General features: G+C 57.4%; 1 protein-coding gene across 1 annotated transcript in view; it reads left to right on the top strand.

Annotated features, from left to right (window-relative positions):
* Positions 1–27,143, top strand: part of HMCN2 (hemicentin 2) — a 113,984-nt gene that overhangs the window by 38,378 nt on the left and 48,463 nt on the right. The window contains exons 22-42 of the mRNA XM_054007963.1: positions 301–466; positions 5,371–5,498; positions 8,297–8,569; positions 9,255–9,338; positions 12,007–12,198; positions 13,304–13,434; positions 13,599–13,746; positions 14,928–15,054; positions 15,848–16,002; positions 17,397–17,675; positions 18,172–18,453; positions 18,910–19,018; positions 19,754–19,923; positions 21,282–21,436; positions 22,050–22,146; positions 22,715–22,810; positions 23,697–23,873; positions 24,667–24,821; positions 25,202–25,325; positions 26,259–26,434; positions 26,894–26,990. Of these exons, the coding sequence (XP_053863938.1) occupies positions 301–466; positions 5,371–5,498; positions 8,297–8,569; positions 9,255–9,338; positions 12,007–12,198; positions 13,304–13,434; positions 13,599–13,746; positions 14,928–15,054; positions 15,848–16,002; positions 17,397–17,675; positions 18,172–18,453; positions 18,910–19,018; positions 19,754–19,923; positions 21,282–21,436; positions 22,050–22,146; positions 22,715–22,810; positions 23,697–23,873; positions 24,667–24,821; positions 25,202–25,325; positions 26,259–26,434; positions 26,894–26,990 (3,321 nt within the window). The remainder of the gene's footprint in view (positions 1–300; positions 467–5,370; positions 5,499–8,296; positions 8,570–9,254; positions 9,339–12,006; positions 12,199–13,303; positions 13,435–13,598; positions 13,747–14,927; positions 15,055–15,847; positions 16,003–17,396; positions 17,676–18,171; positions 18,454–18,909; positions 19,019–19,753; positions 19,924–21,281; positions 21,437–22,049; positions 22,147–22,714; positions 22,811–23,696; positions 23,874–24,666; positions 24,822–25,201; positions 25,326–26,258; positions 26,435–26,893; positions 26,991–27,143) is intronic.

The following is a 27,143-nucleotide window of genomic DNA, read 5'->3' as shown; positions in this document are numbered from 1 at the left end:
CTCCTTCTCCCCACTCCGCCCTTTATCTGCGAGCGTCAGCTGTTTGGGGCAGGGGCTGCCTCTTATTGCTAGTACCCTGGGGCACTGGTCTTGGGGAGGGCAGTAATACAGCGGGCATTTGTCCCGAGCGGCTATGGATGTGCATAGTGCAGGACTGCAATGAAGCAGCCCCATGGAAGCCCATCTCCCGGCACCTTTCCCGGGCACTAAATTCACTGAGTCGGGAAAGGCCTTTAGAACCCGAGAGCTCTTCAGCCCGGACGCCGGCCTCACTTTCCTCTCTTTGTCCCACCGACCTAGCTAAGCCCAGGATTAGCAGGAACAGCTCACGTGAGTCAACAGGGCCAATAAGAATCTTCGCCGTGGTCGGGCAGGAAACGACGCTGCCCTGTGAAGTTCAGGGATCACCCTCCCCACTGGTTGTATGGACTCAGGAAACCCGGCTGCTGCCTCTCACCACAGCAAGGTAAGGAACTGGCTGGAAAGCGGAAAGCTGGAGGAGCCCAATGGGTTCATTGTTAGGAGCTCCCGTAGCTTTATTTATTTCCTTCTTCAGCTCTTGGGACTCTTCGTACACAGAATAGATTTGCAGCTCCGGGCCAGACTAACCCCTGCTGTTGTTCCACCAGCTTCAGCGGAGTTATGGTGGGAGACTGAAGTAGAACGGCCCCTTCCTGCAAGTCTATCGAATGCACGTGACGCCTGCTCAGCCCCGGAAGCGATCTGATGTGGCTGAGCGGTCTGATGTGTTTCATGGGAAGGGGACGTTGTCTAGTGGTTAGAGCTGGGGAAGTGGAAGGCAGGAGATCCAGGTTCCATTCCTTGCTTTTACTGTTGGCTCAGCCTGTGGCCATGGCACATTGCCTCAGTTTCCCTGCCTGGAACAGAGGGGCAGGGGTCCCCTGGTGCACAAAGATGTGCAGTTGGCATTGTTTAAGTCATAGTAACGGAGCGTTTGACGTCCGCGGGAGATGGTGAAAGCCTTGCACGTACTGTGGTTTAAGTCCCATAACTGCCCAGCCAACGCCATGATCCCTGGTACCATTCATGGTAGTGCTCAGGGACTGGGTCCAGTGGCTGGTCCCAGCCGATGGAGCAAGGACCCAGAGCTGGCATGTCTCCCCAGCTCAGTGTCGTTGCAGCAGGAATGCTTTCCTTGCTGGTTGCTGGGAGCGGCAATTAGTCTGTGCCTGGCTGGAGAAATCTGTGACCCCACAGACTCAGACGCCTCAGGATGATATCAGCCGTTGGCACAGCCCCTGAAAGGAACCAGAGCGAGTTCTTGGATTCATCCCTAGCGGCCCTTTCTCCGAACATCTGTCTGGATGGAACATCTGCTTTCAACCCGTGTTAAGCTGAAGTGCACACGCCCCTGGAAATGTATGGGGCTTAAGTTGCACATTGGCTTGTGGTGGGGGAGAGGGCTGCTTTTCGTGTCCTGCTCTCCCGTCCCCGTCCTTCAGCACATCTGGCTTTTTGTGCATTTTTGGCTGGTGTGGTCATGGTTACTGCTTAAGGTAGCGCAGCAAGGGAGTGATGTTAGCAAAGCAAAAAAAAAGCCAAGCATGTTTTTGGAATAAGGCAAGACCCGGAAAGGTTGAGTGATGTGATTTGAATGTGCTTAACTCCACCTCGGCTAAAGAGGGGATCGGTGCCAAGTGCCTGTTGAGATGTATTTGATTGAGGGTCACTGGTGTACTCGAGACAGATCTACTGCACAGCTAATCCCTGCGAAATGTGTTTTATGGCTCTGAGCTGTGATTTCATTGATATACAATCATCCTCTGGCCAAATGGCAGTGAAAAGCCTCCTTCACACACGCCATGTGTCACTCCAGCTCCTGCTTGTTCAGTGCTTGGCTCTGTACAAAACGCAGAGGAGGAGGCGTTCTCTGAAGACAAAAGACACCGACTCCAAAGGCACTGGCTTACCTGCAAAGTACTTCAACCTTAGGGCCTGATCGGGGGAGCTGAGCACCAGACCGGAGCTCCCCGTGACTCCCATGAGAGGTTGAGGGTGCTCAGCACATGACAGGATTGTTATTGCCCAAGCTGATGCATCCCCTGCTCATGTGAAGAGCCTTTGCTTGTGCATGGATTTGGCCCTAAGCCTTGGTAGCCTCTGAAAGCAAACCCAGTGAATGCTTCAGAGGAGGGGGCTCCCCGTGCTAGCCGAAGTGCAAGGGTTGTGCTGTCCTGGTACCGGGATCTCGCATGGAACATACAAGAGAGTCTGACCTGGGCATGGCCCTTGCTTTAAACCTTCAATAACTGATGCTCTTGTGCCATCCATGAGCTCTGCGCGTATGCTGCGCTGGAGATTGCCCGGGGTCTGGTTCTGCGAGTACAAGGTGAGCTGAGGCACTAAAACGACAGGATGGAAATATCTGGGCCTTAAAGTGAAAAACAGACAACTTTTGTTTTCCTCCCAGCAACAGCTTGGGGCCCAATTCAGGTCTGATCTAAGTGGGCTCAGCTCCATTGAAATCAGCGGAGTATAATCCTGGCTCCAGTGTGGAGCAGGGCCTTTCATTTAAGGGAAAAAAATCTGATTGAGGCTGGTTAGCTGCAGGGAATCCTGGGGGATGGGGAGGCCCCAGCAACAGCCTGGGGATCAAAGGAGAAGTCACAGAGTGATGTGCAGAGAGGAGAGAAGGCTGCAGAGTAACGGGCCACCCACAGTCTCCTCGATTTATCGGAGGTGCTTGTAGAAACCTCCATGAGCCCCTCGTGATCTTCAGTGTATTTATCCTCTCGGCCCTCCTGTGCTACTATCCCCTTTGGGCAGAGGGGAAACTGAGGCCCAGAGCGGGGAAGTGCCTTGCCAGAGGTCACCCAGGGAATCTGGCAGAACAGGGATTTGAACCCTAGTGCCCTAACCACTGGACCATCCTTCCTCTCCTGACTCTGTCCAGTGGCTGTCTCCGATGAGCGGTATAGCTGTTCAGTCCCCTATGGTAAACTAGCGGTGGGTCCTGGACCAAACCCTTGCATTCCAAACCCTCCCCTGCACCCCCCAACTTCTCCAGTGTCTGACCTGGATCCCAATCCCACGGTCGCGGGCCAAACCAAAGTCCTGACTCCGAACGTCATTGGGCCCATTGCTACAGACACGCAGCTGATTCCTTTTATCAATGGACATTTATCATTGCGTTTGTGTTGGGGAATCTTCACGTTGGCCGGTGCCTTCCTCCAGGGGTAGGAGCGATGTCTGTGCGCGTGGGAGGGGATGCTGAAGTGTGGGTTAGTGTCAGAGCGAGAGACTCTGCATATGAGAAAAAAATCTAATGATGGGGACTTCAATGAGGAAACTTCCTACCAAACTCTCCTCTCGCCAGCCTGTGGTCTTGGGAGGTGCCAGCTTGACTGGTTATTCAGGGGCTGGAATAGTCACGCCTGGAATAGTCACATACCACTCACCCTGAAATGTTTCCTTGGTGGTCAGGCGTCTGGAGGGCTGCCACCACCACACATATTTCATTCTGAGTCCTGCATGAGTGGGTGGGCGGACCTCCCATCTGTCTCTCCCACCTCTCCCCGGCTCAAAACACTGGGTAGTATCTTGAGTCTTGGAAAGTGATCTTCCCAGGAAGGAATTCCTTGGAGTTATATTGGTGATGACTTACAGCACTTGGCCTGACCGTGATAACGTACTGAAGTAGGAGGTAAATTGTTTTTCTTTTCACTGCTTCATAGCAAACACTAATAGTTTATTGTTTTTCACCTTCCATTGTTTTTTTTCCCATTAAGTTAATATTAATGTACTAAATTCATTCCCAACTGTATTTCCATTTACTTCGATGGAGCAATGTCCGGGATGAATTTGGTGCAGCCGCCTCTGGGGTGGAAAGTGGCCGAGTTTAACAGTGCACAACAACGCCATACAGCAATTGGGCTTTACATCATTTTTCTCATATGCAGAGTGCTTTGCAAAACTTGGAATTAAGTGCAGCAGATGTGTAGGGAGAGCAGCAGTTCGGGGCCCAGTAATAGCTTTTATCTGTGGCAGGATGTGGGTTTAGAGGCAATTTCTGTTAACGCGGGTTAACGTTGGAGGGCCAAATTCATCCTTCAGTGAAGTCAATGGAGCTGACTCGGGTCACACCAGGGAGCCAAGATTTTTTACCGGAAGAGCCTATCTAGAGAGAGATTGGAACTTGCTGTCCAGCATGAGTCACTTCTGTTAAAACTGTCTTCTGGATGAGGGCTCCTTAAACGTTGAATCGTTGGTCCGTGGTCCTGGGGTTAATAACAGGGAACATGAAGCCCTGCCTTATAGTTTGTTAAAATTTCCCTTGATCTTTATCCCCCACCTAAACAGCCACCATTGCTGTGTGGAAGGGACCTTGATTTAACATCTCCCAGCGGAATTTTTCCCCTCTTCATTCTTGCCTAAGTTCCTTTGTCTGCTTCCAGTCCTGTCCTGTCCCCTGCCCCCCCGTGACCCTTTCCCCTTGGCTCTCCTTGCTGCCTGGGGACAGCCGCCTCTCCTCGCTCGCTGGGTTGATGGATGGGAGCACACAGCGGGGAGTCTGCGGACGTGGGCTGTGGTGATGTCACGTCTGCAGGATCCCCAACAAAATCAGGGTCGCAGCTGGAGGGGAGCATGTGGTCAGCTCCAGCTGCAGTAGCCAATCTCCAGGGGCAGCTCAGCCCCGCTCAGGAATGACCTCCCGGCCACGGGCAGCTCTTTGTGAACTATCTCCTTCTTCTACCTCGGCTTGAGCTCTCCTCCTTCGTCTGGAGGAGCTGAGCAAAGGGCCTTCGAGCCATGCGTGGCTTGTCTCATCCCCGGAGAATGTTCCCCAGTCTTTGGACATTTGGTGCATTGTGTATCTGGACAGTGGTGTCTGTCTGTCTGTGGCAGGTTCCAGGACTCAGCCTACGCTCCTCTCTTGTGTCCCCTGCATAAGGATTCAGGGTAACTTCAGCTGAGTGATGGCGGCAGGCTCGGATCAGGATATCGCTGGGGTTAGAGTGTGACTCTGGGGCAGAAGGAGCTAGGGGTGAGGCAGAGGAGGATCCTGCAGGGATGCCGAAGGAAGAGCCACGTTTGGAGGGCCAGGTTAGGCTGAGGGTGGTGATTTGGGGTTGGCCCCAGGCCGGGGGGTATATATGGCCTCTGGAGGCAGGCTGTCTTCAGCGTGGGGAGGAACTGTACATAGAGGGCTCCTCTGCTTCTCCCGGACAACTGACGCACGCAGGCTATTCCCTGTCATTATACAGGCATCTCCCGTTGATGTACAACATCTGGCTGCTAAGAGAGCTTTAAGGAGACCCAGGCAGAGAAGGGGCCATGTGCTGTTCTCTCCGCTCTTGAGGGTTTTCCTTTAGGGTATCACCCTGGTTGGTCTGTTCTCTTCTGATCTAGGTACAGCATCCTCCCTTCAGGCTCCCTCCGACTGGCTGAGCCCAGGGTGACTGACAATGGCCTTTATACCTGCACGGCAGTGAACCCAGCCGGGAACTCCTCGCTGAGCTACCGCCTGGAAGTCCAAGGTACCTGTTCCAGCAGAGCTCTGTCTGGCATGCCCCTGGGGCGGATAAGCTGCCAGTGGAGCGCTGAGGTCATTAAGTGTGTATGCGGCGATGGGGGGATTGCATTGGAACAGCGGGGTCACGTCCTACGTACCCCTGGCCTGCTGTGCTCTAGGGCCTGGAAATACCCAGCCAGGAGCAGGAGCCCTTTGCAGGGTGATGGTGTTCCACTACAGGCAGCGCTTGGATCTGTCGATTTCCTCTCCCAGCTTACAAGGGAGGTGGTGTGGTGCCCATCACCGTAGCATTTGGGCATTAAGGGGAATAGGCAGCAATGTTCTGGGATGAAAGAAGGGGACTCGGTTTATGCTGGGCCAGTGATTCGGGGTCTGGGGGAGCCTCCTAGGGCGGCTTCTCTTGCTATCTATTTCACACCCCAGGAAGCATCACTGGCACCCAGTTGCCCCTCGTTATGCCCCAGGCTGGATCCTCTGCATTAGTTTGATGTGTTTGCTGTTGGGTCTTTCCCATGTGGGTATTTTGTGCCCACAGCATTGCTCACACTGAATACAGGGGCCCCTCTGCTCAAAGAATAACATCCCTGGTCCCTAGGACTCTTGGTTGGAACAAGGAGTGAAAAAGGCTGAGCTGGGAAATCGACGGTTTCTTGGGAAGGTTTGGGTGGCAACGCTTCAGGGCCAGCTAGAGTGGGCCGGGCGTGGCTTGTTGAAAGCCGTTCAGAAGCTTGTGTCCGGATGTGAGGTGCACTGGCAGCAGCACGGGGCATGTCCCAGCCACACTGCCTGCCCCGGCTGTGTCACTTGAAATTGGTCATCAGGTCGCGTGGTCAGAGAGGTTCCAGGACGTGACCAACTAATTTCCCAGTGTAAACGGACCCCAGTATCCTAAGAGGGAAACCCATCCGGGACCAGAGCCAACACCCATTGAGACCAGCAGCAGCCTTTCCTTGTGTTGTGCTTAGCACTGGATCACTGCCCAAATCACTACTGTGTGTCAGTACATCCTCGATCCAGCAGACGGGATGTAGACTCCCGACCAGATCAGCATGGTATTGAACTTTCTACCTGGCGGGGCTACGTGAGGCTGGGACGGGACCCTGTATACAGACAGCTGCTAACACAATTATCTTGCTGGCCCGGAAGCATTGCAGGCATTTAACCTAACGGGATGACCGTGCTACTGAGTTAGAAATGCAGGAGACGCTAAAGTCATTAAGGAGCCGACATCTGCTGTTCCAGCAGTGTCCTGGCTGGGTTTACGTGTTCATTTCAATGTGGTCATCAGATTTCTTTCTCTTTCCTTGGCCTGATTAGAGTCCATAAACAGGGCTCCCCCCAACAGTGCCCATGGTTTGAACCTACCTCACCTACATGGGGCTGATGGATAGCTCTCCTACTCTGCCAGACAAGATGGGAGTTGGCACCACATGCCCTGTGAAGGCGTGAAGCCCTCCTGTAGTTTGATGGAGGATCCCCTTGTCCGCTTGCTCTGGGAGAGCAGTCCAAGATGCTTCAAGCAGAGGAGGTGTAGCTCTGACTTGGGTTTCTACGGACTGTTCATCCGTTTCAGTGAGGGGCTGGTTAGAGCTGGGTTTAATGCAGGTGAAGTGCCCTGTGTTACTGTCTGCTTTAAAAATAGCTCGAGGCTGAATGGTTTGTGAATGTGGGTAAACACTCTGCATGTTCAGCCAAACAGCAGCACGTCTCGACTAGGGACAGGTGATCCACACTGCTGCAGCGGCATGGACCAGGCCGAGCCGATGGCGTGGCTGTGTTTGTAAAGGAGAGGTGGTTCCGATGGGCAGATGCAACGCTAGACATGGTCTGTGGCCGCTGGGCTGCAGGGAGCTAGTGCAGGAGGATGTACTGCTCTGAGCGGGTTCTAGGAATAATTTCCCACCATCTCCAAGAGCTTTGTGAACATGGATGGATGGAGCCCTGCCATCCCATTGTGAAGTGGGTCCCTGGAAACCCCACATTTTACAAAGGGGGAAACTGAGGCATGCAACAGTTAACAGCTCTTGCCCAAAGTCCCACAGCGAGACTAGAACCCTGGTCCGCTGGTTCTCCCTCTCACTAGTAAACCATACTTTACCCCTGGAATAACTGTTTCGTTGGCTGGTGTCTCTCACAAAGTGGTGAGGCCGCCTGAGTCCATGTCCATGTCCATGTGCTGATCTCGTCCATTGCCTGTAAAGCCAGCCGTAACTGTTCACCTGGCCAGGGCCCCACTTTTCATGGAGTAACGTTCTTGGGGGCCATTAGACCCAACGATTAAGGCAGGGAAGCCCTGCCCTCTCTGTTTCAGCACAGTAGATGCCTTTGTCATGGTGAGAGAGCAAATCCACATTCTCTCTCCCCACTCCAGGACATGTCCCCAGTCTGGAATGGCTGTGTCTTCATGGCAAAAGGTTTGCTCAAAAGGGAGCTAATTTTGCCCAGAATGTCAACTCTGAAGCTCTATCAAGCAGCCCCGTATGGAACGAAAAAATACACAGCTAGGGCTGCCACGAAGCGGGCACTGGGCTGTGACCCCTCTTCTCATGACAGAACAGTGTAGTAATGGTCAGAGGAGAGAACAAGGGCGCAGGACTCCTGGGTGCTATCCCTGGCTTTGCTACTGAATCCCCAAGAGACCTTGGGCATGTCACTTTACCTCTCCCTGCCTCAGTTTCACCCTCTGTACAATGGGGCTAATGACACTAATGTCCTGCCCCCGGAGTCTGAGATCTTTGGCTCAGAGGAGATTCCAAGCGCCATTTATGCCGCTGTCCTTCCTGTACGTTCTCTTTATTTCAGTACCTCCTCGAGTTCAGCCGGGCCCCAAGGTCCTGAAGGTGCTAGTGGGTCACACGCTGGACCTGCCGTGCGTGGCTCATGGCGATCCAGTCCCCAAGCTCAGATGGTCCAAGGACGGCAGCCCACTGAGGGTGGGCGACCAGGATTTCCTGGAGGGGCCCGATGGGACGATCAACGTCCTGGACGTGCGGGTCTCCGATTCGGGGCGGTACCGGTGTATTGCAGCCAGCAGCGCTGGAGAAGACACCATTGAGTTCGTGGTGGAGGTGCTGGGTGAGTGCTGAATCCCGGGTGCATGACGCGGCTCTTTCTCTTTCACGGGGCTCCCTGAGGTGATGGCTGCCGTCATGGCCAACGGTAAGGCATGAACGGGGGACCTCCACAGTTAAGGGAAGGAGTTGCTATGGCTGGGGCTGTAACAGACGCGTGTTCTCTGGATCGGGCACAGAGCAGGACCGACAGCCGCACTGGCCAGGAAGTTACTCAGGAACAATCTGCAGCTTGGGGTTAAAGGTGCAGGGCCTGGCCAGGGAGGAGAGTGAAGTGAGATTAAGGTTAAATGGGGCCTAGGTCCTTCCAAATTCCAAGGTTCCCTTCCTCTCCGTTGCAACGTGGGTGGAAGGTCCGATGCTGCCACATGCCACCAGCAGGTCTTTGTGCCGTACCATCTTCTGTGACAGAGTGAGTAGAGCGCCTGTCTCAGCCCAGCAGGGTGGGGGCATCCTTGGAGCCCCCTCCAGAACCAGGTGCCCCAAGGATCCTGCCTTGATCCTGGTTCCCGCTCTAGCTCGTTCCAACGTGACTAACATCCATTAGTTCATACCTCTGCTCCTCTTTCCCCGAGATGAGTCTCCAAAGGGGGCAAGACATCAGGGGCCAAACTCTCCCGTAGGGGATTAGGCTGGAGAGTCACAAACGGGACCAAATGAACCATCGGTGCAATTTCTGTTCCCTCCAGAGCCGCCCTACCTGGATGACAGTGCAGATGTCCTGCTAGAACGAGTGCTCCATGAGAACGTCACCCTGCCCTGCCCTGCCAAAGGTAAAAGACCAACTCTTTGAGCTGGGAGGGCGTGTGTGTGTGTGGGGGTATCTAGCATCAGAGAGGCATCATTGACTAGTGGTTAGAGCACTGGCCTGGGAATCAACAGATCTGGGTTCTAATCCTGACTCTGCTACTGAGTTCCTGGGAAGCTTTGGGCAAATCACCTCCCCTCATTGTGCCTCAGTTTCCTTATGTGAAAAATATTTACCCACAGTACAATTCTCTACCCACAGCCCTTTCCCTGTGTTTCGGTTCCCTGCCTGGTGTGTGTGATGTTAACGGGGACCAGGAGGGACTTCCATTCTGAACTGGTGGTCACCAGGTCCATATTTGGGGTGTAGCCATGTTCTCCAAGGTGCAGCCCCTTAGTCATTCTCAGCAATCCCCACCGTCCTGGAAACCCAACCCTACCAGGGTGACAGGCCCGGGGCCCGCTCTCTGGGCATTGCAGATGATCAGGTGACTCTTCTGAGCTCAAAGGTGGGGAGGTATCATGATCCCCATTTACAGATGGATCTGGGCGAGTTGCCCACGTTCACCCAGCAGGTCAGTGGCAGAGCTGGGAATAGAGCCCAGGTCTCCGGAGTGCCACTCCTGTGCCCTTTACCCGCCAGCCTACGCGGCCTCTGACCTCAGCTGTTCCAAGGAGTCTGACTCCCTTAGTCAGTGAATCAGCTCCTGGTTGCTCAGGGCCCTCCTGGGTGCTGGCTGTCTGTGGAAGATGCCCCTCCCCGCGCTTAGAGAGTCAGGGCCTGACTCAGTATGAGGGCACGCCAGGGGAGGGCGAGGTGCCTGAATGGCTTGCGTTGAAGTTCATGCGGGTTCTTCATGGCACAGCTTTGCCTGGTCCTCAACTCTATTCCCTGAGCTCAAAGATGGAGGCCGCAGGTCAATAGAGCCGGGTCAGTTCCACAGCCGGGAGTACCCAGGGAAACATAAGCAGCAGGTTTATTCTCACTGCACCCGCATCCTGCCCTGCCTTCTCCGCAGCTAGCTCTTTCCAGATCTGCCCTGAGTCGGTTTTCTCCACCCGCTCCCTGGAAAGCATGAATAACCTGCAGCCATTCGGGGTCTCACTGGGCCTGTGATCTCAGATGAGAACTCCTGCAGTAGCTACAGCGTCCTGGCGTCTGGAGTGGGAGCGGAGGGGGCAGTGCCCTGATCTTCCGGGATGTGCAGTGTCTTGGATGCAGATCAGTGGGTGTTTGTCACAGATGGGGCAGCCTCAGGGAACATATAGGAAGACGGGCAGAAATTGCCCTGGCTTTTCTTTCTTTTACTCCTTCCATCCTTGCTCCTTGTCTTCCATCTCTCCTTCTGGCTCAGGAGTGAGCTGGGAATCCAGACTTTCACGCCAGGCCCGGCGCTGCCCCTAACTCACCCACCGGGCAGCCTTAGCTGGAGATGGCCGAGAAGTCGCCAGTCAGAGCAGACAGGATTTATAGTAGCCAATCAGAGAGCAGGAAGGAGCAGACATTGCGGTACAACAGCCGCACCCTGCCTGGTGTCCGTGGCACATGTGGTGGTGGGTGGTGGAGCGCTGGCAGATCACATGGTACCGGCTCCTTTCCCTCGTCTCCAGTGGCTTCTATAGGAGTCTGGGCTCTTTCTTGCCCAGAACATCTTGTGGGAGCAGCTGGAAAGGCACCAGCCTTGGTGCCTGCTGGGTAGCTCTGCATTGGGGGGACGGTACCGTGCTGCATGGGAGGGGAGGTGCTACGAATCGCTCTTGCTAGGAAGATGTGTTCCATGCAGTGAGAATGTGCAACATCCCTTGTAAGTCGAGGGGCGGGGGGTGTCTCTTGTAACCAGGACAATTTGCCCCAGGCCCCTGGCCCCAGAGGGGCCCCCAGGAGAATATAGTATTCTATAATATTGCAACTTTTTTTTGTGGAAGGGGCCCCTGAAATTGCTTTGCCCCCCAGGTCCCCTGAATCCTCTGGGCGGCCTTGCTTGTAACTGGGTGATAACGGTGCCTCTGGCCTCAATCAGCCCAGGGTACAGTCATCACCGCATGGCCAGGGACCGCCCTGGGGGCGGCATGTCAGTCAATGCACTCTGGGTGGGGTGGGCGTGAGGGGATGCAGCCCCGGGCTGACTTTTCCCCGGGGAGCTTGGTGCTGTTAATTTCCCCTTAGCCGAGCCTGGCACCGCAGAGGAGGGACGGAGCCGGGAAGTAACGCTGTACCTGGAGCGCCTCCGTGTGGCTATCAGCATGCTGCACACCGACATGGATTTGAGACCACCATTTCGACAGGGCTCTGGGAGCAACTTCTCAGTGTGCGACGCATTTAACGTGTGGGGTGGGCCGGCCACCAAAGGCAGCGCTGAAAGGGGCCACCAGACAGGCACTCGGGAACTGGCCTTGAGCAGAGTACGGCAGGCAGGGTAGCCCCATCCAGGAGCTAGCTGCCGCCCAAGATAGGACTCTGACTAGACCCCTTGATCTGAGCATCGCCCTATGTTCTAGGGGTGTGCATTGAAATCTAAATTTTGCAGGCAGCACCTATTCCTCTAACAAGTGGTACCCGCCCTGCAGCTTCTACTTCCCTGAATGTTGGGGTGTGGGGCTGCGACGGGGGCATCAAGGAGTGGGGGTGAAACGGGGCATCTGCGCGAGTCGCTCTTGCCTAGAGAGAGCTGCAGCTGTCTGGCTGATCCACAGGCATGCCGAAGCCGGCCATCCTCTGGCTAAAGAACTCTGCCGAGCTCCTGGGCAGCTTACCGGGTGCCTCGGTGCTGGACGAGGGCTCTTTGGTGATTGGCTCTGTGTTGCCCAGCGACAGCGGAGAGTACATGTGCCTGGCGACCAACGAGGCGGGCTCTGTGCAGAGGAGAACCAAGCTCGTGGTTTACGGTAAGAGGGGGCCGCATGGATGGAGCAGATCCCAGTGCTGGGAGGTTGGGGGGGGGGTGTTGTCCAGTGCTTGGGTGCAGCAGATTGGGCTCCATACCCAGTCCTGGTCTGTGCTGTCTGTTGCCAGCAAGGGCAATCTCCCCCGTGAGAGCTGTCACTGAACCTGGGAGCAGAGCCTGGACTCTGGTCGGCTGTCTGGAGCTGAGCTGGTGGGGCCGTACGTGGGGAGGGATGCTGGGGGAAAGTCCTAATTTTTCTGATCTCCTGGCATCCTGGGGAACATTGGGGTCAATTCCCTAGAGAAGGCCTCTTGCCTCCCACCCCTGTGCCATGTGGGGGGACAGGAGGAGAGGCAGAGGGGTGTCAAGGACAAATGAATTGGGAAGCTTCGGGCTTGATTTTAAAGCCTCAGCCGTGAGCCCACAATGCTGGGGCTAAAAGGGGCTTGTGGAGAGCTCCTCCTGCTCCTACAGGTGAGAAGGGAGGACGCGAGCAAGGCTCCAGAGCTGGGAGATACAGAAACAAACCAGTCTCCTAACTGGGAAGGTCTCACTGACTCCTACAGGTTCTCACCACATTGGACTGCTCAGCCACTGAGCTCCCCCACGACCTGCTTTCTGGGCATGCTCAGCTCAGCAGGATAGGATGTGGGTCAGCAAAGAGTCTCTCCCCACCCCCAATCCCATCAGTCTGTCCTGTCCAGTTGCCAAAATGTGGCAAGGAACTTTTAGCCAGCTCCCCAGGCACTTCGGATGCCCTCGTGTTCCAGCCAAGGTCACTTCGCCCTCTTTGCTAGCTGGCTGCAGGCAGCTTTCTCATAGGCACAGACCCGTCATTCGCCACCTGGAGAGTCCGTTCCCGGACATACAAGGAACGTGTGGACAAGCCCTCGCCCACTGTGCTGGAGAGGCAGGTGGGCCCCTGGGCTGATGGACAGGTTGGTCTGTGCATGCCTGGTTTCTGTCAATACAGCCGTTGAGTGGCCAGATATGTCCAGGTTTGCTTGGTGTGTGTTCATCTGAAAGGCGTGCGCTAGCCCGGTGAGTCAACTCTGCGTTGCTCTGCTTGTTCCTCTCCCGACGTGGCTGTTCCTCTCCTTTCACAGCACCCCCTGAGCTGAGAGGTGACGGCCCCAGGAGGAACGTCTCCATCCTGGCCGGCCAGCCCCTGACTCTGGATTGTGATGTTTCTGGCATCCCAGCCCCTACAGTCACCTGGTACAAGGATGGGCAGTTGGTAAGTTGCAGCAGAAGAGGGCTAGTGGACACCTTCGGCGTCAGAGTGTGCTGCTGTCCCTTGATTGGAGAATGGCAGCAGAAGTCAGGGACTCTGATCTGGAGCTGGGTAGCCATGGGTAAGGTGCTTCCCACCTTGTTCTAATTCTAGCTATTTCCCCACAGCTCACGGAGAGTGGCAGCCTCCGTTTCCTCAGTGGAGCCCAGTCCATCAGGGTCCACAAGGTGCGTAAGGAGGATGCGGGGTCCTACACCTGCAAAGCTGTGAACAGGGTTGGTGAGGTGCAAAGACAGTTCCATGTCCTTGTTCTAGGTGAGTCACGGGTCTTAGCCTCCTTCTGTCTAAGGCAAAGTATTCCTGGTCATGCCAGCGAAATCTGCTTAGGGACTGATGGGAGAGACACTAATCCCAGTGTCCCAGCCCTTCCACCAGGGCTAACCAGCCAGCCTGCTGACAGTCTGGCAGGGGAAGGGCTTAACTTCCTTGGCAGCCACTAATCCTTTACCTCCCCAAAGCCAACAGGGGTGCAGGCCACCAGTTGAATCCACGGGGTTGAATTCAGAGCTTGGAGTAAGCAAGTGCAACTCCACTGACTTCCTGAGAGTTGCACTCTCTTACACCAGGTCTGAGTTTGGCCAGGTGCGTAATGTTCATAAGAACATAAGAATGGCCAGACTGGATCAGACCAAAGGTCCATCTAGCCCAGTGTCCTGTCTTCCGACAGTGGCCAATGCCAGGTGCCCCGGGGGAATGAACAGAACAAGTAATCGTCAAATGATCCATCCCCTGTCGCTCATTCCCAGCTTCTGGCAAACAGAGGCTAGGGACACCAACCCTGCCCATCCCGGCTAATAGCCATGGATGGACCTATCCTCCACAAATTTATCTAGTTCTTTTTTGAACCCTGTTATAGTCTTGGCCTTCACAACATCCTCTGGCAAGGAGTTCCACAGGTTGACTGTGCGTTGTGTGAAGAAGTATTTCCTTTTGTTTGCTTTAAACCTGCTGCCTATTGATTTCATACGGTGGCCCCCAGTTCTTGTGTTATGAGAAGGAGTAAACGACACTTCCTGATTGACTTTCTCAGTGAGAGAGGGTGTTGAATGAATGAGGAGTTGAAGGGGAGAAGCTCTGCTGAGCCGCCCCCTCTTGAGAAGCCTGGGAGTGGCTGCACTGCAGTAAGGAAGTGCAGCAGTTTTCCACTGTCACCTGCCTTTATTTTGCTAACCCCGCCCCTGCCCCCGTAGGACGCCAGGGCCTGGTTGTTCTCCTTCCTCTCTCTGGACTGCATGTGGAAGGTGAATGGGAGGAGGACAGTGAAACCGACATGCATCTTGAATGCACCTTATAAACTGTAATAAAGCTGTTAATCCCCTTACAGAGCAACAATCAAACCACCCCTCACTGCCCCCAGGTCATTCCCTCACCGCCCATATCCTCGGCCATTGTCATTTTGGCTCTCCCAGGATCCCCTCCTTCCTTTCCTCCCCTAGTCTCACCCGTGGTGTACGGCTTGGGGTCGCCCCACGAGGTGTCGGTGCTGGCGGGCTCTGAGGTGGAGCTGGCGTGTCGGACCACGGGCGTGCCGCCTCCCCAGGTGGAGTGGATGAAGGATGGACAGTAAGTGCACAGCGGCTGTTGCAAGTCACTGGCCGGGGCTCCCTGGTGCCCGGGGACGCGGCCAGCTCGGGTCGGCTGGAGGCTGCAGAAGGCTTGGGTTTAACGGGGTTGCGAGGTGGGTAGGGAGTAAGCTGGGGCAGGCCCTAGGGACCCCACACTACATGCAGGTAGAGAATGGGCTCCAGGAGCAGAGAAAGTGCTTTCGGAAACCCGGTGCCCTTTCCAGCCACTTCCTCTGAACGTCCATCGCTGAGACCCTCCTTGGCAGTCTCAGCACGGAGGCCAAGGACAGAGCTCTCACCTCTCCTCCCCGAGGAGGGTCCTCCAGCTCAAAGGCCCGTCACGATGGGATCCGTGCAAGCTGCGTGCCGTCCTGCAGGCCAGGCTGGCTCTCCCGCCAGGGAATAGCTCTGTCGTGGCGTCGCTACGGGACACTGCAGCACACGGTGATGGTGCAGCTTCAAGGTGCGAGGGCTCTGCCCTGGGAGCTGCTGTGCTCTGGAGTTGATCTCATCCCCAGAGCCTTGTGATCAGACACCTCCTCGGAACTTGTGAGGGGTATGTCAGGGTGGAGTCGGACATGGGGGAGTTTTTTCAACGGCTGCCCCATTTCTGTGGGCAAACAGAGGGTCTGGGTCTCCAGGGCAGTCTATCCAGCGCCTTTCACCGGCACCGCATTTACTAAACAAGGATAAAACCTCCCAGGATTCACTAGCACCGTTGCCCTAAATGCAGCAGGCTCTGCCCTCTGGCTGTGGTCTTATGCCTTGTTCTGAGTCTTCTGTATCCTCAGGCCTCTTGCCCCGATGGACTCCCAGATCCAGCTCTTGGAGCAGAGACAGGTGTTGAGGATCCAGGCCAGCCAACTGAGGGACCAAGGGAAGTACCAGTGCCTGGCCTTCAACCAGGCTGGCCAGCAAGCCAAGACTTTCCAACTGCACGTTTACAGTAAGTTCCCAAAGTGGAATTTCCTCTTGGAAATTTCCTCTGTGACCTGCTCTTAGAACTGCAAACGGAAGTAGTGTGAGGGTGACAATAGGTACGTCTACACTGCAGCTTGGAGTGAGCCTCCCAGACCGGAGAGATGGGCTCGAGCCAGTGCGCTAAAAGTAGCAGTGTGGACATGGCGGCTCAGGTGGCAGCTGGGGCTCTCCAGCCCTCCCGACCCCCAGGGTCTGAGCTGTGGTGGTTTTGGTGTGCTAGCTCAGGAGTGGGCCAACTTTTTGTCCTGAGGGCCGCATCTGGGTATGGAGATTGTATGGCGGGCCATAAATGCTTGGGGGTGTAGGGGGACTCTATGGGGTGTAGCCTGGGGGGCTCTATAAGGGATGTTACCAAGGACTTATGGGGTGTAGCGCAGTGGGAGAGGAGCTCCACAGGGGTGGTACCGGGGACTCCCAGGGGCCCTACCGGCAGTGACACCAAGGCGGCCGTACCAGGGAGCTTGAGGACCGGATAAAAACGTCTAATGGGCCGGAAGTTTGCCCACCCCTGCACTAGCTCGAGTCCCGCTAGCCCAGTCTGTCTACCCGGGCTGGGAGGTTTGCCCCAAGCTGCAGTGTAGACGCACCCAGAGAGAGATTATCTCCCCCAATCTCTTCCTCCATGGCCCTTGAGGCCAAGTCTACTTAAAGTAATTGACGATCCAGTTATGCGTTGCCCCTTCGGGCTGTCTAATGGTGGTGGCAGTGGGCCATGCGCCTGTTGTCTGCAGATGCTCATTGCTCTCCATCTGTGTGCTGATCTGTACGTTCGGGGTGCGCAAGAAGCCTCTGTGGTGTTACCCAGTGGGTGACAGCTGCACCATGCCAATGCACAGTCCTTAACATAAGTCTCCTTTACTCCCCTGTTTCCTCACCACCAACCCTCAATCCCTGAGCCTCCATCCTTCCCTAACTGCTTCCGGGGCCAGAAAGGAGCCCTCTCCTGCCATGTGTGTTACGGGGGCTCACCTGCTCTAGCGTCAGGCATGACCACGGAGTACATAGGGGTTTGGGTACCCAGGCCACTGTTGGAGGCAGAATGCAGTGACCCATTGGTCCAACCGAACTGTGTGTGAGCTTCCTTGCCACGCTGCCCTGCCCCCTTCCAGCTGGTAAGAGTCCTTCTTTCATCAGACCGGCGTTACTTCTCTAGGAGTTGCTTGGCATAGTCTACCCTGAAAGGACCAGGTGGGAACGTGCCACGGTTTCCGTGTAACAGCGCCTTCCCTGCCCTTGTGGACCGCTCTGCCCCAGGAGCTGCGGAACCTCCTCTGCCCAGCCCCTGCAGTGCAGCCGCCTGGTGGGGTATTAATTCCCGCCCGCCCCCGTTTCACTCTCCACATTCATTTGCATTTGCAGCTCCACCCACTATCCTGGGGTCCAGCGAAAGGCTGCATGTCGTGGGCCTGTTCAACCGCCCCGTCGGGCTGCAGTGTGAGGCTCGGGGCTCGCCGGCTCCCAGCATCACCTGGTTCAAAGACAAGTGGCCCATCGTCTCCAGCGCCCGGGCAGCCTACGCCGAGGGGGGGAGGAGCCTTCAGCTGAGCCGGGCCCAGCTGTCCGACGCAGGGCTCTACACCTGCCGGGCCACCAACGTTGCAGGGGTGGCAGAGAAGGCCGTGAGGCTGGAGGTGTATGGTAAGGCGTCCCGAGCCGCGTGGCCACCTGTCTGACGTGCTCGGAGAGGCGTGAGGGGAAGGGGGACGTGACGCTCATTCTCCCCAGCAGCGTGGGCTGTACGGCAAGTGTGCCCGGCTGGCCAGTAGGCAGCACTGGCTGGAGGGGCCAGGGCTCTGTCAGTCGGAGGCCGATGGTTCCTGGGGCTCGCTGCCATGGCCAAGGGGAGCGGCAGGTGCCTCTCCCGTCGTGCTCACCGGCTCCGCCTACAGCTCACCCCGAGTCCTGCAGTGATACGTGTGCTGCTGTCTTCCTGGGCCTCTCCCCTCATCGATCTCTTAGACCCCCTCGGGCAGGGCTTGAGCTGAGCTGTCTGGTGCGTGGTCTCAGGCCCATCCGGTGCCTCTGCTTTGCCAGCGCAGAGTCCCACCCTTCCTGGATCGTCCCCCCGGCCCAGACATTACCAGTATGTCCCTATTCCACGTACCCGGTGCTAATGTCTTCCCTGCCCCTGCAGTGCCACCCGATATTGAAGGTGACAGCCACGGAGGCCGGACGGTGGAAGCAGTGGTGGGCCAGCTGTTGGCCTTGGAGTGCTCAGCCAGCGGCCAGCCCCCGCCTGCCTTCTCCTGGCTCAAAGACGGCCTCCCGCTGGCTGAAAGCAATGGGACGCAGATCCTAGGAGGTGGCACGATGCTGAGGATCGAGAGTGTCTCGGAAGGCTCAGGGGGGACCTACACCTGCTTAGCCAGCAGCCCGGCAGGGGAGAGAGCAATCCAGTATTTGGTGGTTGTTCAGGGTAAGCCGCTGGGCACTGGGAGGGATGTCAGTGATGCTGCATTGGCTACAGGGCTAGGGGAGCTGCACTGCGTTCTTAGGGGGCGGTGACCTGCTATACCGTGATAGGGCCAAGGCCAGGGGCAACGTGCACTGCCTGGTAGCCACCCTGGGCAGGGCAGGGGGAAGGGCTGCACAGAAGAGCTTTTAATGGGTTTGCCATTTTGGGTTTGAATTTTGTCATGTGTTTCACTGCGGCTGGTCCCAGATCCCAGGGGATGCTGACTGTGCCCTCCAGGCCCCCCGGCTCCTCCCAGATCCCCGGAGATGCTGACTGTGCCCTCCAGGCCCCCGAGCTGCTCCCAGATCCCTGGGGATACATGTTCCCCTATGTCAGGGTCCCAGTCTGGGCTGAGGGTGAGCAGGACTCCTGTTACTCTCTGCTGACTTTTCTTTTGTGCTTTCTTATTCCAATCAGCTCCGCCTCAGCTGATGATTGGCGAGGGGGAAGGTCATGTGATAGCAATTGTGAATGACTCCCTGAGGCTTCCCTGCCATGCCAGAGGCTTCCCTGCCCCCAGGGTCCAGTGAGTACAGAGATGGAGGGCGCAAGGAAACCCCTTCCTGGGGCCTGGCACGGGTCTTCCTGCGGCTTCTTCACTCTTTGAGCGCTGGGCTGTAGAGCAGACTGAGTGGCCCCAGGGCTCTCAAAGGAATGCAGGATGCGCGGCATTCGCTCGCCATATTTGGGAGTGTCCCTTTGTGGTTAATAGCATTGGGGAGCTGGTGGGAATGCCCCACGGGGGAGGGAGGAGCAAAAGCTCTGAGCCGTTACCCCTGGAATTTTCCTTCTATTCAGTGGCTCCCCTCCCCATCCACTGCCCCACTCCTCTCTATAGGGGTATAAACTTGCTCCTGCTCGCACCACGACCCCATGGCAGTTCTACCGTCGCGCCATCCACCTGGGTGGCAGGAATTGTGCTGAATACACCAGTCATCTGCCAGCTGGGGAAACTGAATAACGAGGGGTGTTGTGCTGATTCACCCTCCTCTCCCCCAGTAATTCCCTCTTTCCTGGGCACAGCAGCCGGCATTTTGCCCTGCAAGGCTCCACGCTGAAATATCCTAGGGGATGTGAGGCTGCTTCACCTGTATCAAACTCCGCCAGCTGCTCCATGATCCCACCCCCGATGCCACTTCAGCTCCCTGTTCCTCTGTCGATTGCCTTGCCTGGTGGGCATCAGGCCCCCTTCTAGGTGGTGGGTGGGGGAGCCGCTGTTCTTCACCTGGTAAGAACTCACCTGTCATTCGGTCTGCCCCAGGTGGCTGAAGAACGGCCAGCCAATCGGAGAGCTGGACGGGGTAGTGATGCCGGAGGACGGAAGGATGCTTTGGATTCCCCGTGTGAGGCCCCATGATGGAGGGCTCTATGCCTGCGAAGCCGGCAGCGAGGCGGGCGGAGCCAGAGCAGAGGTGCGGGTGTCAGTGCAAGGTGAGCAGGATGGTTTTTAATAGCGACTGTCCCGACTCGCCTGTCGGAGAAGCACGTCCCAGGCTTGGTGCTGGGAAAGAGACGGGAGCATCTTGCTGGGAAGCGAGGTCTCAGCCAGCCTCCTTGGAGTGCTGCATCTCCAGGGTCACCAGTTCAGCAATGACCTTGGCTCCTGCCCTAGCTCCTGAAGGAGGTGGTACTGGTCGGCTCTAGACAAATTGTGCCCGTGGGCAGGTCACTGAGTGCACCAGTATCTCCTGCTGGAGGACTGGGGTGGCGTTATCACCTGCCCCCCAAGAGGCCACGGATCAGCACTGCTTCAGTCACCGCCCCCAGGAGGTGGAGGGTGGCAGGGACAATCACCAGGATAAAGGCAGGGGGATCTGGTGGGTCCCATTGGGTCTGTCCTCACATATGAAGGAGACTGCAGGCAAAGGTTCAAATGGCTGAAGGAGGGCTATGACAGACCCACTAACACAGGGGTGGGCAAACTATGGCCCGTGGGCCGCATCCGGCTCGTTGGACCTTTAAATCTGGCCCTCGAGCTCCCGCCGGGGAGCAGGGTTGGGAGTTTTCCCCGCTCTGGTGCTCCGAGCGGGGTCGGGGACTTGCCTTGCTCTGCTCCACGTGTGCAGCAGTTCCACGCGGCTCCTGGAAGCAGGAGCAGCAAGGGGGCACACGCTGCCTCCACCCCAAGCGCCAGCTCTGCAGCTCCCATTGGCCGGGAACCACAGCCAATGGGAGCTGTGGGGGTGGTGCCTGCAGACGGGGCAGGGCGCAGTGCAGTGTGGCCCCGCCTCCGGAGGGGGGATGGACCACAGTTTCCAGGAGCCGCTTCAGGTAAGCGCTGCCATATCTTGCACCCCTGAGCGCCCCCCCCATGCCCCAACCTCCTGCCCCAGCCCTGATTGCCCTCCAAACCCTTTGATCTCAGCCCAGAGCACCCTCCTGCACCCCAAACCCCTCAACCCCAGCCCCACTCCGGAGTCTGCACCCCCAGCCGGAGCCTCACCACCACCCCCCATGCGCCCCAATCCCCTGCCCCAGCAGAGAGCCCCTTCCTGCCCTCCAAACCCCTCCATCCCAGCCCGGAGCACCCTCCTGCACCTCAAACCCCTCATCCCCAGCCCCACCCCCACCCAGAGTCTGCACCCCCAGCCCTCATCCTCCCCTGTGCACTCCAATCCCCTGACCCAGCTGGCCCTCCATACAATTTCCATGCCGAGATGTGGCCCTCAGGCCAAAAAGTTTGCCCACCCTTGCACTAACACCACATCTCTGCACACACACCTCCCCCTGGGTGTGATTGGTATGTGCCCACGCGGCGCCACATCCCCCTCTCCCCCTTCTCTTGCCAGAGCGCCCGTCGGTCCGTGTTGTGGGCGGAGAGGAGCTCAGCGTTGCCTTTCGTCACTCGGTGGCTGTTCAGTGCCTGGCCACCGGCATCCCCGTGCCCAGCCTCAGCTGGTGGAAGGATGGAATTGTTCTGCAGGGAACAGGCAGCCTTCTGCGGGTAGGGTGGGTGCAGCTGCGGCCTAGGCCGGGGCGGGGAGGCGGATGTGAGCGAGAGTCCAAAAGGCATGTTGTGGTGTGTGTGTGTGAGCGGAAGGGCTGCTGCTGTGATGGTGCGCTGGGCGAAGCTGGTGCGCTGCTGTTCACTCTTGTTGGGGTGTGGGTGTGCTCATTACACTAGTGCGACATTTTAACAAGCCCTGAGGATATTTCCTGGGTTAAGCGAACAGGAGCTGTTTCTAATGGGGGCTGTACCAATTGCTTTGCATACTCTGGGGATCTGTCACCAAACTGGGCTTAGGACAGTTGTGCTCTCAGCCTAGTGCGTGTTGGACAGATGCCAGGTCTGTCTCCGAGCGGTGGACTAGCAGGGGGGTGAAGTCAGGCTGGAGGTGCAATAGCAGAGCTGTGGGGGAGCTCAGGGCTGGCACAGCAGGGAGTGCTGGGTTCGATTGGAGGTGCCCTGGCCATGCTGGCAGGGCTGGGGGGGAAGGAAAGACGGCTGAACAGCTGTGGCCCGGAATCGCTGCCCTGGGCTGTTCTGTTTGCAGGGTGTGACCGCGCTCGCAGACAGTGTGTTTGTGTGGCATGAATCCCTCCTGTCCTCCCCGTAGATCGAGAAGGTGGACGTGGTGGACGAAGGCGTTTACTCGTGTGTGGCCACGAACCCTGCAGGGAAAGGGAGGCGAGACGTGAGGCTGAAGGTGCTGGGTGAGGAGCCAAAGACAGGACGGGCTGCGCCCAGCGTTCCAGCCACTGGCTCCGTCCTGGTGGTGGCAGGCTGCCTAAAGAGCCAGCCCCCGGCCTGAGGACAAACCAAACCGGATCAGTCTCTTCCCCTTCCCCATCCTCATCCTCTCTCTTTCTTCAATGAAATCAACTCAGCCATCGCAATGTTTGCTGTTTATATACCCCCTTCCCTCCTGCAACCTCTGTGTGTTACCAATAATCATTAACCCTGCTAGGGCCCTGGTGAGGGGGATGGGGTTACCTCCCTTTTCACAAAAGTCACAGTGATCTGTCCAATCAGTGGCAGAGCTGGGTGTAGAACCCAGGAGTCCTGGGACTACCAGCCCCTGGCTCTAACCACTAGATGGCATTCCCTCCTAGAGCTGGTTATGGAGCCCAAGAGGCCTGACTCCCAGCCCCTTGGTCTGTCCAGGCACAGCGGTGTGCCTAAAATCTCACCCTCCCAACCTCCCACCTCCCCGTGCTGTGTCTGGCGACGCCCGCGTGGGGCTGCGCAGAGCCCCCGTCCTGACGTGGTGTTTCTTTGCAGTGCCTCCGAACATTGAACCTGGAGAGGTGAACCAGACCGTCCTTGAGAACTTCCCAGCATCCTTTGAGTGCCTGGCCTCTGGAATGCCCACTCCGAGTAAGGCAACTCCGCGCTCCTTCTGGCTCGTCTTCTTTCCAGCGTTCGTTCATTTGCCTGGCCTGCTTTCCCCCTCCCCCCTCATCTCAGCCCTCTCTGCTCGGCTCTAGACTGGTCGCATGGGACTCCTCCTCCCTGTTGTGGTTCTACTTCAGAGCCCACCGCAGTCACCACTTGCTAAAGGGGCTCCATTTTATTGTTTGTAGTAGGGTACTGCCCATACTCCAGCGCACCTGGGGTCCCTGCTGTGAAAATGGGCAAGACAGACAAAGGATTGTTGTGGGGAACTGAGGCACAGAGAGACCAAGGCTGGATTTTCCAAGGAGTCAAAGGGAGTTACAGTGAATTACAGTGGATTTGAGTGTTTCGCTCTCTCGGGCGCGCCTTTGACTATCGCAGCCTAGGTGATTTCCCCGAGGCCACACAGAGGGGTCTGTGCCAGAGCTGGGGACTGCCACGTCCCAGCGCAGTGCCTGACCCATGCGACCACCCTCCCTTCGGGGGTTGCCTGCCTCAAGGCTGATGGCACTGCAGCCAGACTGCCAAGCCCCCCAGAATCAAATGCAAACCCCTCGCTTCAGACAGATGTGAGAAAAGACCAGGAGTCAGAGAATCCTGCAGAGGGGCAGCACAGATTGGCTTTCACAGCCCTGGTTATCACAGACGCCTTCCTACTAGAGAGGCAGCAGCTCTTCCAGCACGTGCCCACGTGCAACTTTTTGTTGCTGTTGTATTAGTAAAACAAATACAAAGAATATAATGGGGCATATAAAGCCAACGTAACAGAGGTGGCAAAGGGTTTAAACCCCAGACAAGGCAGGTCCATGGGGTGGTGAAGGTGGCAGGGCCACTAACTCAGCCCATGTCCTCCTGCTTCCCTTCTCAGACGTGTCCTGGTACAAGGGGCCCCGGCTTCTCTCGGCCAGTCCAGACCTTGTCCTGTCGGGCGATGGGAGGCGCCTGCAGATCGAGCGGGCTCAGGTCTCGGACGCGGGGAGCTATCGCTGCGTGGCATCCAGTGTGGCGGGCAGCAGCGAACTCCATTACAGCCTGCAGGTGACTGGTGAGTGAGCCGGTGGGCAGGGAAGGCACCAGCGGCCTCTGTGGCTCTGGTCTTGGGGTCTCCCTGGTCCATGCCCACCGTCCCTCCCTGGCACTCAGTGGCACATTCCTTTACCCATGTAACAAAATCTCAGTGAACAGAACTGGGGTCAGAGCAGAAGCAGGAGGGTTTGTCTAGAGTGCTGGGCAATTCAGAGCTCGGCGGTTCTAGGCCATGTGATTAACCCCCCTCACCCCCCCGTGTCCATCCCAGCAATGACCGTGTGACGTCCCAGAATGCCTTGCACTACCCAGTGACTTCAGGTAACCCCATGTAACACTCCAGTAACATCTAATGCATACTAATGTAAGGCACGGCAGTCTCGCCACATGACCCTGGAGCAGGGCCTGTCACCTCACCAGGTCCCACAGAACCCCCAGCTCATTCAAAGCCTTTGAGCTCCTGCTGGAGACTTTGGCCTGAGATCCTCCGTGGCTCTCGCTCCGCTAGGAGGCTTTCACTCTGGAGGAAGCACAATCCAGCCTCTCCTGACTTGCCCTTGCTCCAGCCCGGATGCTGAACACCTCCCCCTTCGGGGCCGGAGCCTCCCCTTTCTCCCCCTCCTGCAGTGTTGTCTCCCCCAGCCCAGTACCAGTCATGGTATTTTGTTCCCCCCACTGGGAAGTCCCGGTGGAAAGGGTCATACCAACAAACCACGTTGTTCTGGGTGGTTCTGCCCACCCCACCTTTCCTTTGCCCTTGCTCATGTCGTGGTGTTTCTGTGATGCCCAGCATGTGCCTTTGGCCTCCCCAGTGCCTCCCCAAATCACCTCCGGCCCCAGCCTTGTCACTGCGTTGCTGAGCGAGCGGGTGGAGCTGACGTGTGAGGCTGCAGGGATCCCTGCCCCCACGCTGGTGTGGCTGAAAGACGGCAATCCTGTTTCCAGCACGGTGCCCGGGGGACCACAGGTCAGTGTGGACGGCTAGCTTAGAACCACCATCCAGGCACCAGGGCTGTGCTCAGAGCCCCTGCCACCCAGCACATCAGTCTGTTGGAATTTCCTGCTCTAGCAGGGCTGGGCAAAGGGCCTCGGGGCTGCCTCCCCTGCAGCTCCCATCCCTCCCCGGTGCTGAAACTTGGGAGCTGATGGTGGGGGAAGTGGAGTTCTCTTGCCAGAGCCTGGGTGCCAGCTGGTGAGGACAGGCCTAGTGCAAGCTCCTGGCTTGCGCAGCTCTGCGGTTCCCCATCCCGGTGTGTGGGGAGGCAGGGGGCTGAGCAGCAGGTTGGAAGCCCCACCCCCACCCCCGCTCACTGATCCCTTTTTGGTTTGTTTCTGGGGACGGTGCAGATCCTGTCTGGGGGACGCGTCCTCTCCCTGGCCAGCGCACACCTCTTGGACGCGGGGACGTACTCCTGTGTGGCCATCAGTGCCGTGGGAGAGGATCGGTGGGATGCTGTGCTGCGGGTGCAAGGTAAGTACAGGCCTCTCCGATCCCCCCCAGGCTGAGGAATCTGCCTCAGACCCCAATCCCCCCACACACACACACCTCACCTCCAAGTGACTCCCGTGTTTGCTAGAACAGCTGCTGCTCTGCAGCTTACACGAATGAGGGGAGCCAATCTGGCTGTTTGCTAAAGCCCTGTAAATATAAGTTCTCGTCAAACCCCATGTCTGGTGACTGCAGGGCCACCCGCCTCTCAGGGGCTGTCACAGGCTGGTCCTCAGCCCTGCACAGGGGCTTTTCCCAGGGCTTAATCTGTGCCAGGGCTGAGCCCCGGCACCTCTGGGCTTGGCAGTTCCTAGCCCCAGCGCCTCTGGGCCGGGCCGTTCCTAGCCCCGGCGCCTCTGGGCTTGGCCGTTCCTAGCCCCGGCGCCTCTGGGCTTGGCCGTTCCTAGCCCCGGCGCCTCTGGGCTTGGCCGTTCCTAGCCCCGGCGCCTCTGGGCTTGGCCGTTCCTAGCCCCGGCGCCTCTGGGCTTGGCAGTTCCTAGCCCCAGCGCCTCTGGGCCGGGCCATTCTTAGCCCCGGCGCCTCTGGGCCGGGCAGTTCCTAGCCCCGGCGCCTCTGGGCCGGGCCGTTCCTAGCCCCGGCGCCTCTGGGCCGGGCAGTTCCTAGCCCCGGCGCCTCTGGGCCGGGCAGTTCCTAGCCCCAGTGCCTCTGGGCCGGGCCGCTCCTAGGACTTGCCGCATCAGTTATGAAAGTTAAAAAAATTGCTTGAGCCCAGGCAGTTCTTTCATTACTAATTAAGCACTGGCCTTTCCGCGTTACAGATCAGGGTATGGGAAGGAGGCGGGAGTGGAGGTTTGGAATCTACCGGTGTGTTCGGTCAGTAGCCCTGCTCCTGCGTGTTGGCCTCAGGAAGCAGCCATTTCCCTTTGATCTTACCCCAGGGTTGTTTCCTTTCAGTGCCCCCAAATGTCCTTGGTGAGGAACTAAATATCTCAGTCATATTCAATCGGTCTGTGACCCTGGAATGCCAGCACCACACGGCCCCCTCTCCCGTACTCCACTGGCTGAAGGACGGGCACCCTCTCCCGCAGGACCCCCGAGCCCGACTCTCTGCAGACGGGGCCGTTCTCCAGGTGACTGTTCTGGCTGATGCTGAGTCAGGAGGGGATGTGGAGAACTCGGCTCTGCAGTAAATGTGTCTGTCCCCTGTACGCCTGGTTATGGCTTGTTGGCTCTCCCCTGCCTGGCCTTGGCAGGGAATCCCACTTCCCGTGAGATGTGTGGCTCGGAGTCATGGAGAAATGGGCCTACCCCCGTCTCGCCCAGGCTGTGTTCCTCAGGCGTGAGAGTCGTTGTGCTGACTCAGCACTTTCCTTGTCCCTTGATTCCGCTGGGCCCAGCTTGAATGCCTGCAGGACTGCACCAGAACAGAGGGGCTTGTTGCCAGGAGCAACCTGGACAATGAACCTGGGCTGCGAGCGGACTTTGGCTCTGCTGCCGGGCTGGGCGTGCGTTTCTGGTAGTGAAACTGGGCGAGTGGCGCTCTGCTTGCCCTTCTCTCGATCCCACCCCGGCTCTGCTTGCTTTGACAGATTGAGCACGCTCAGGCGCGAGATGCAGGGAGATACACGTGTGAGGTGTCGAGCCGCTTGGGCCGGGCGGAGACGCACTACAACCTCAATGTCTGGGGTAAGCCAAGTGTTGGCCAAACATGGGAGGGGGACAAAGATCCCCTGGAGGGGTGTGAATATTCCCTGGCCCCATGTCCTAATGTCACTCTCTGTGCGAATTCCTCCATCTTAACCACACGGCATAATACAGCCACCTCTTACAGGGGCCAGG

This window comes from Malaclemys terrapin, chromosome 17 (assembly GCF_027887155.1).
Source record: "Malaclemys terrapin pileata isolate rMalTer1 chromosome 17, rMalTer1.hap1, whole genome shotgun sequence".
Classification (NCBI taxonomy): Eukaryota; Metazoa; Chordata; order Testudines; family Emydidae; genus Malaclemys; species Malaclemys terrapin.
The sequence above is the reverse complement of the archived record's forward strand: the minus strand, read 5'-3'. Positions and strand labels throughout refer to the sequence as shown.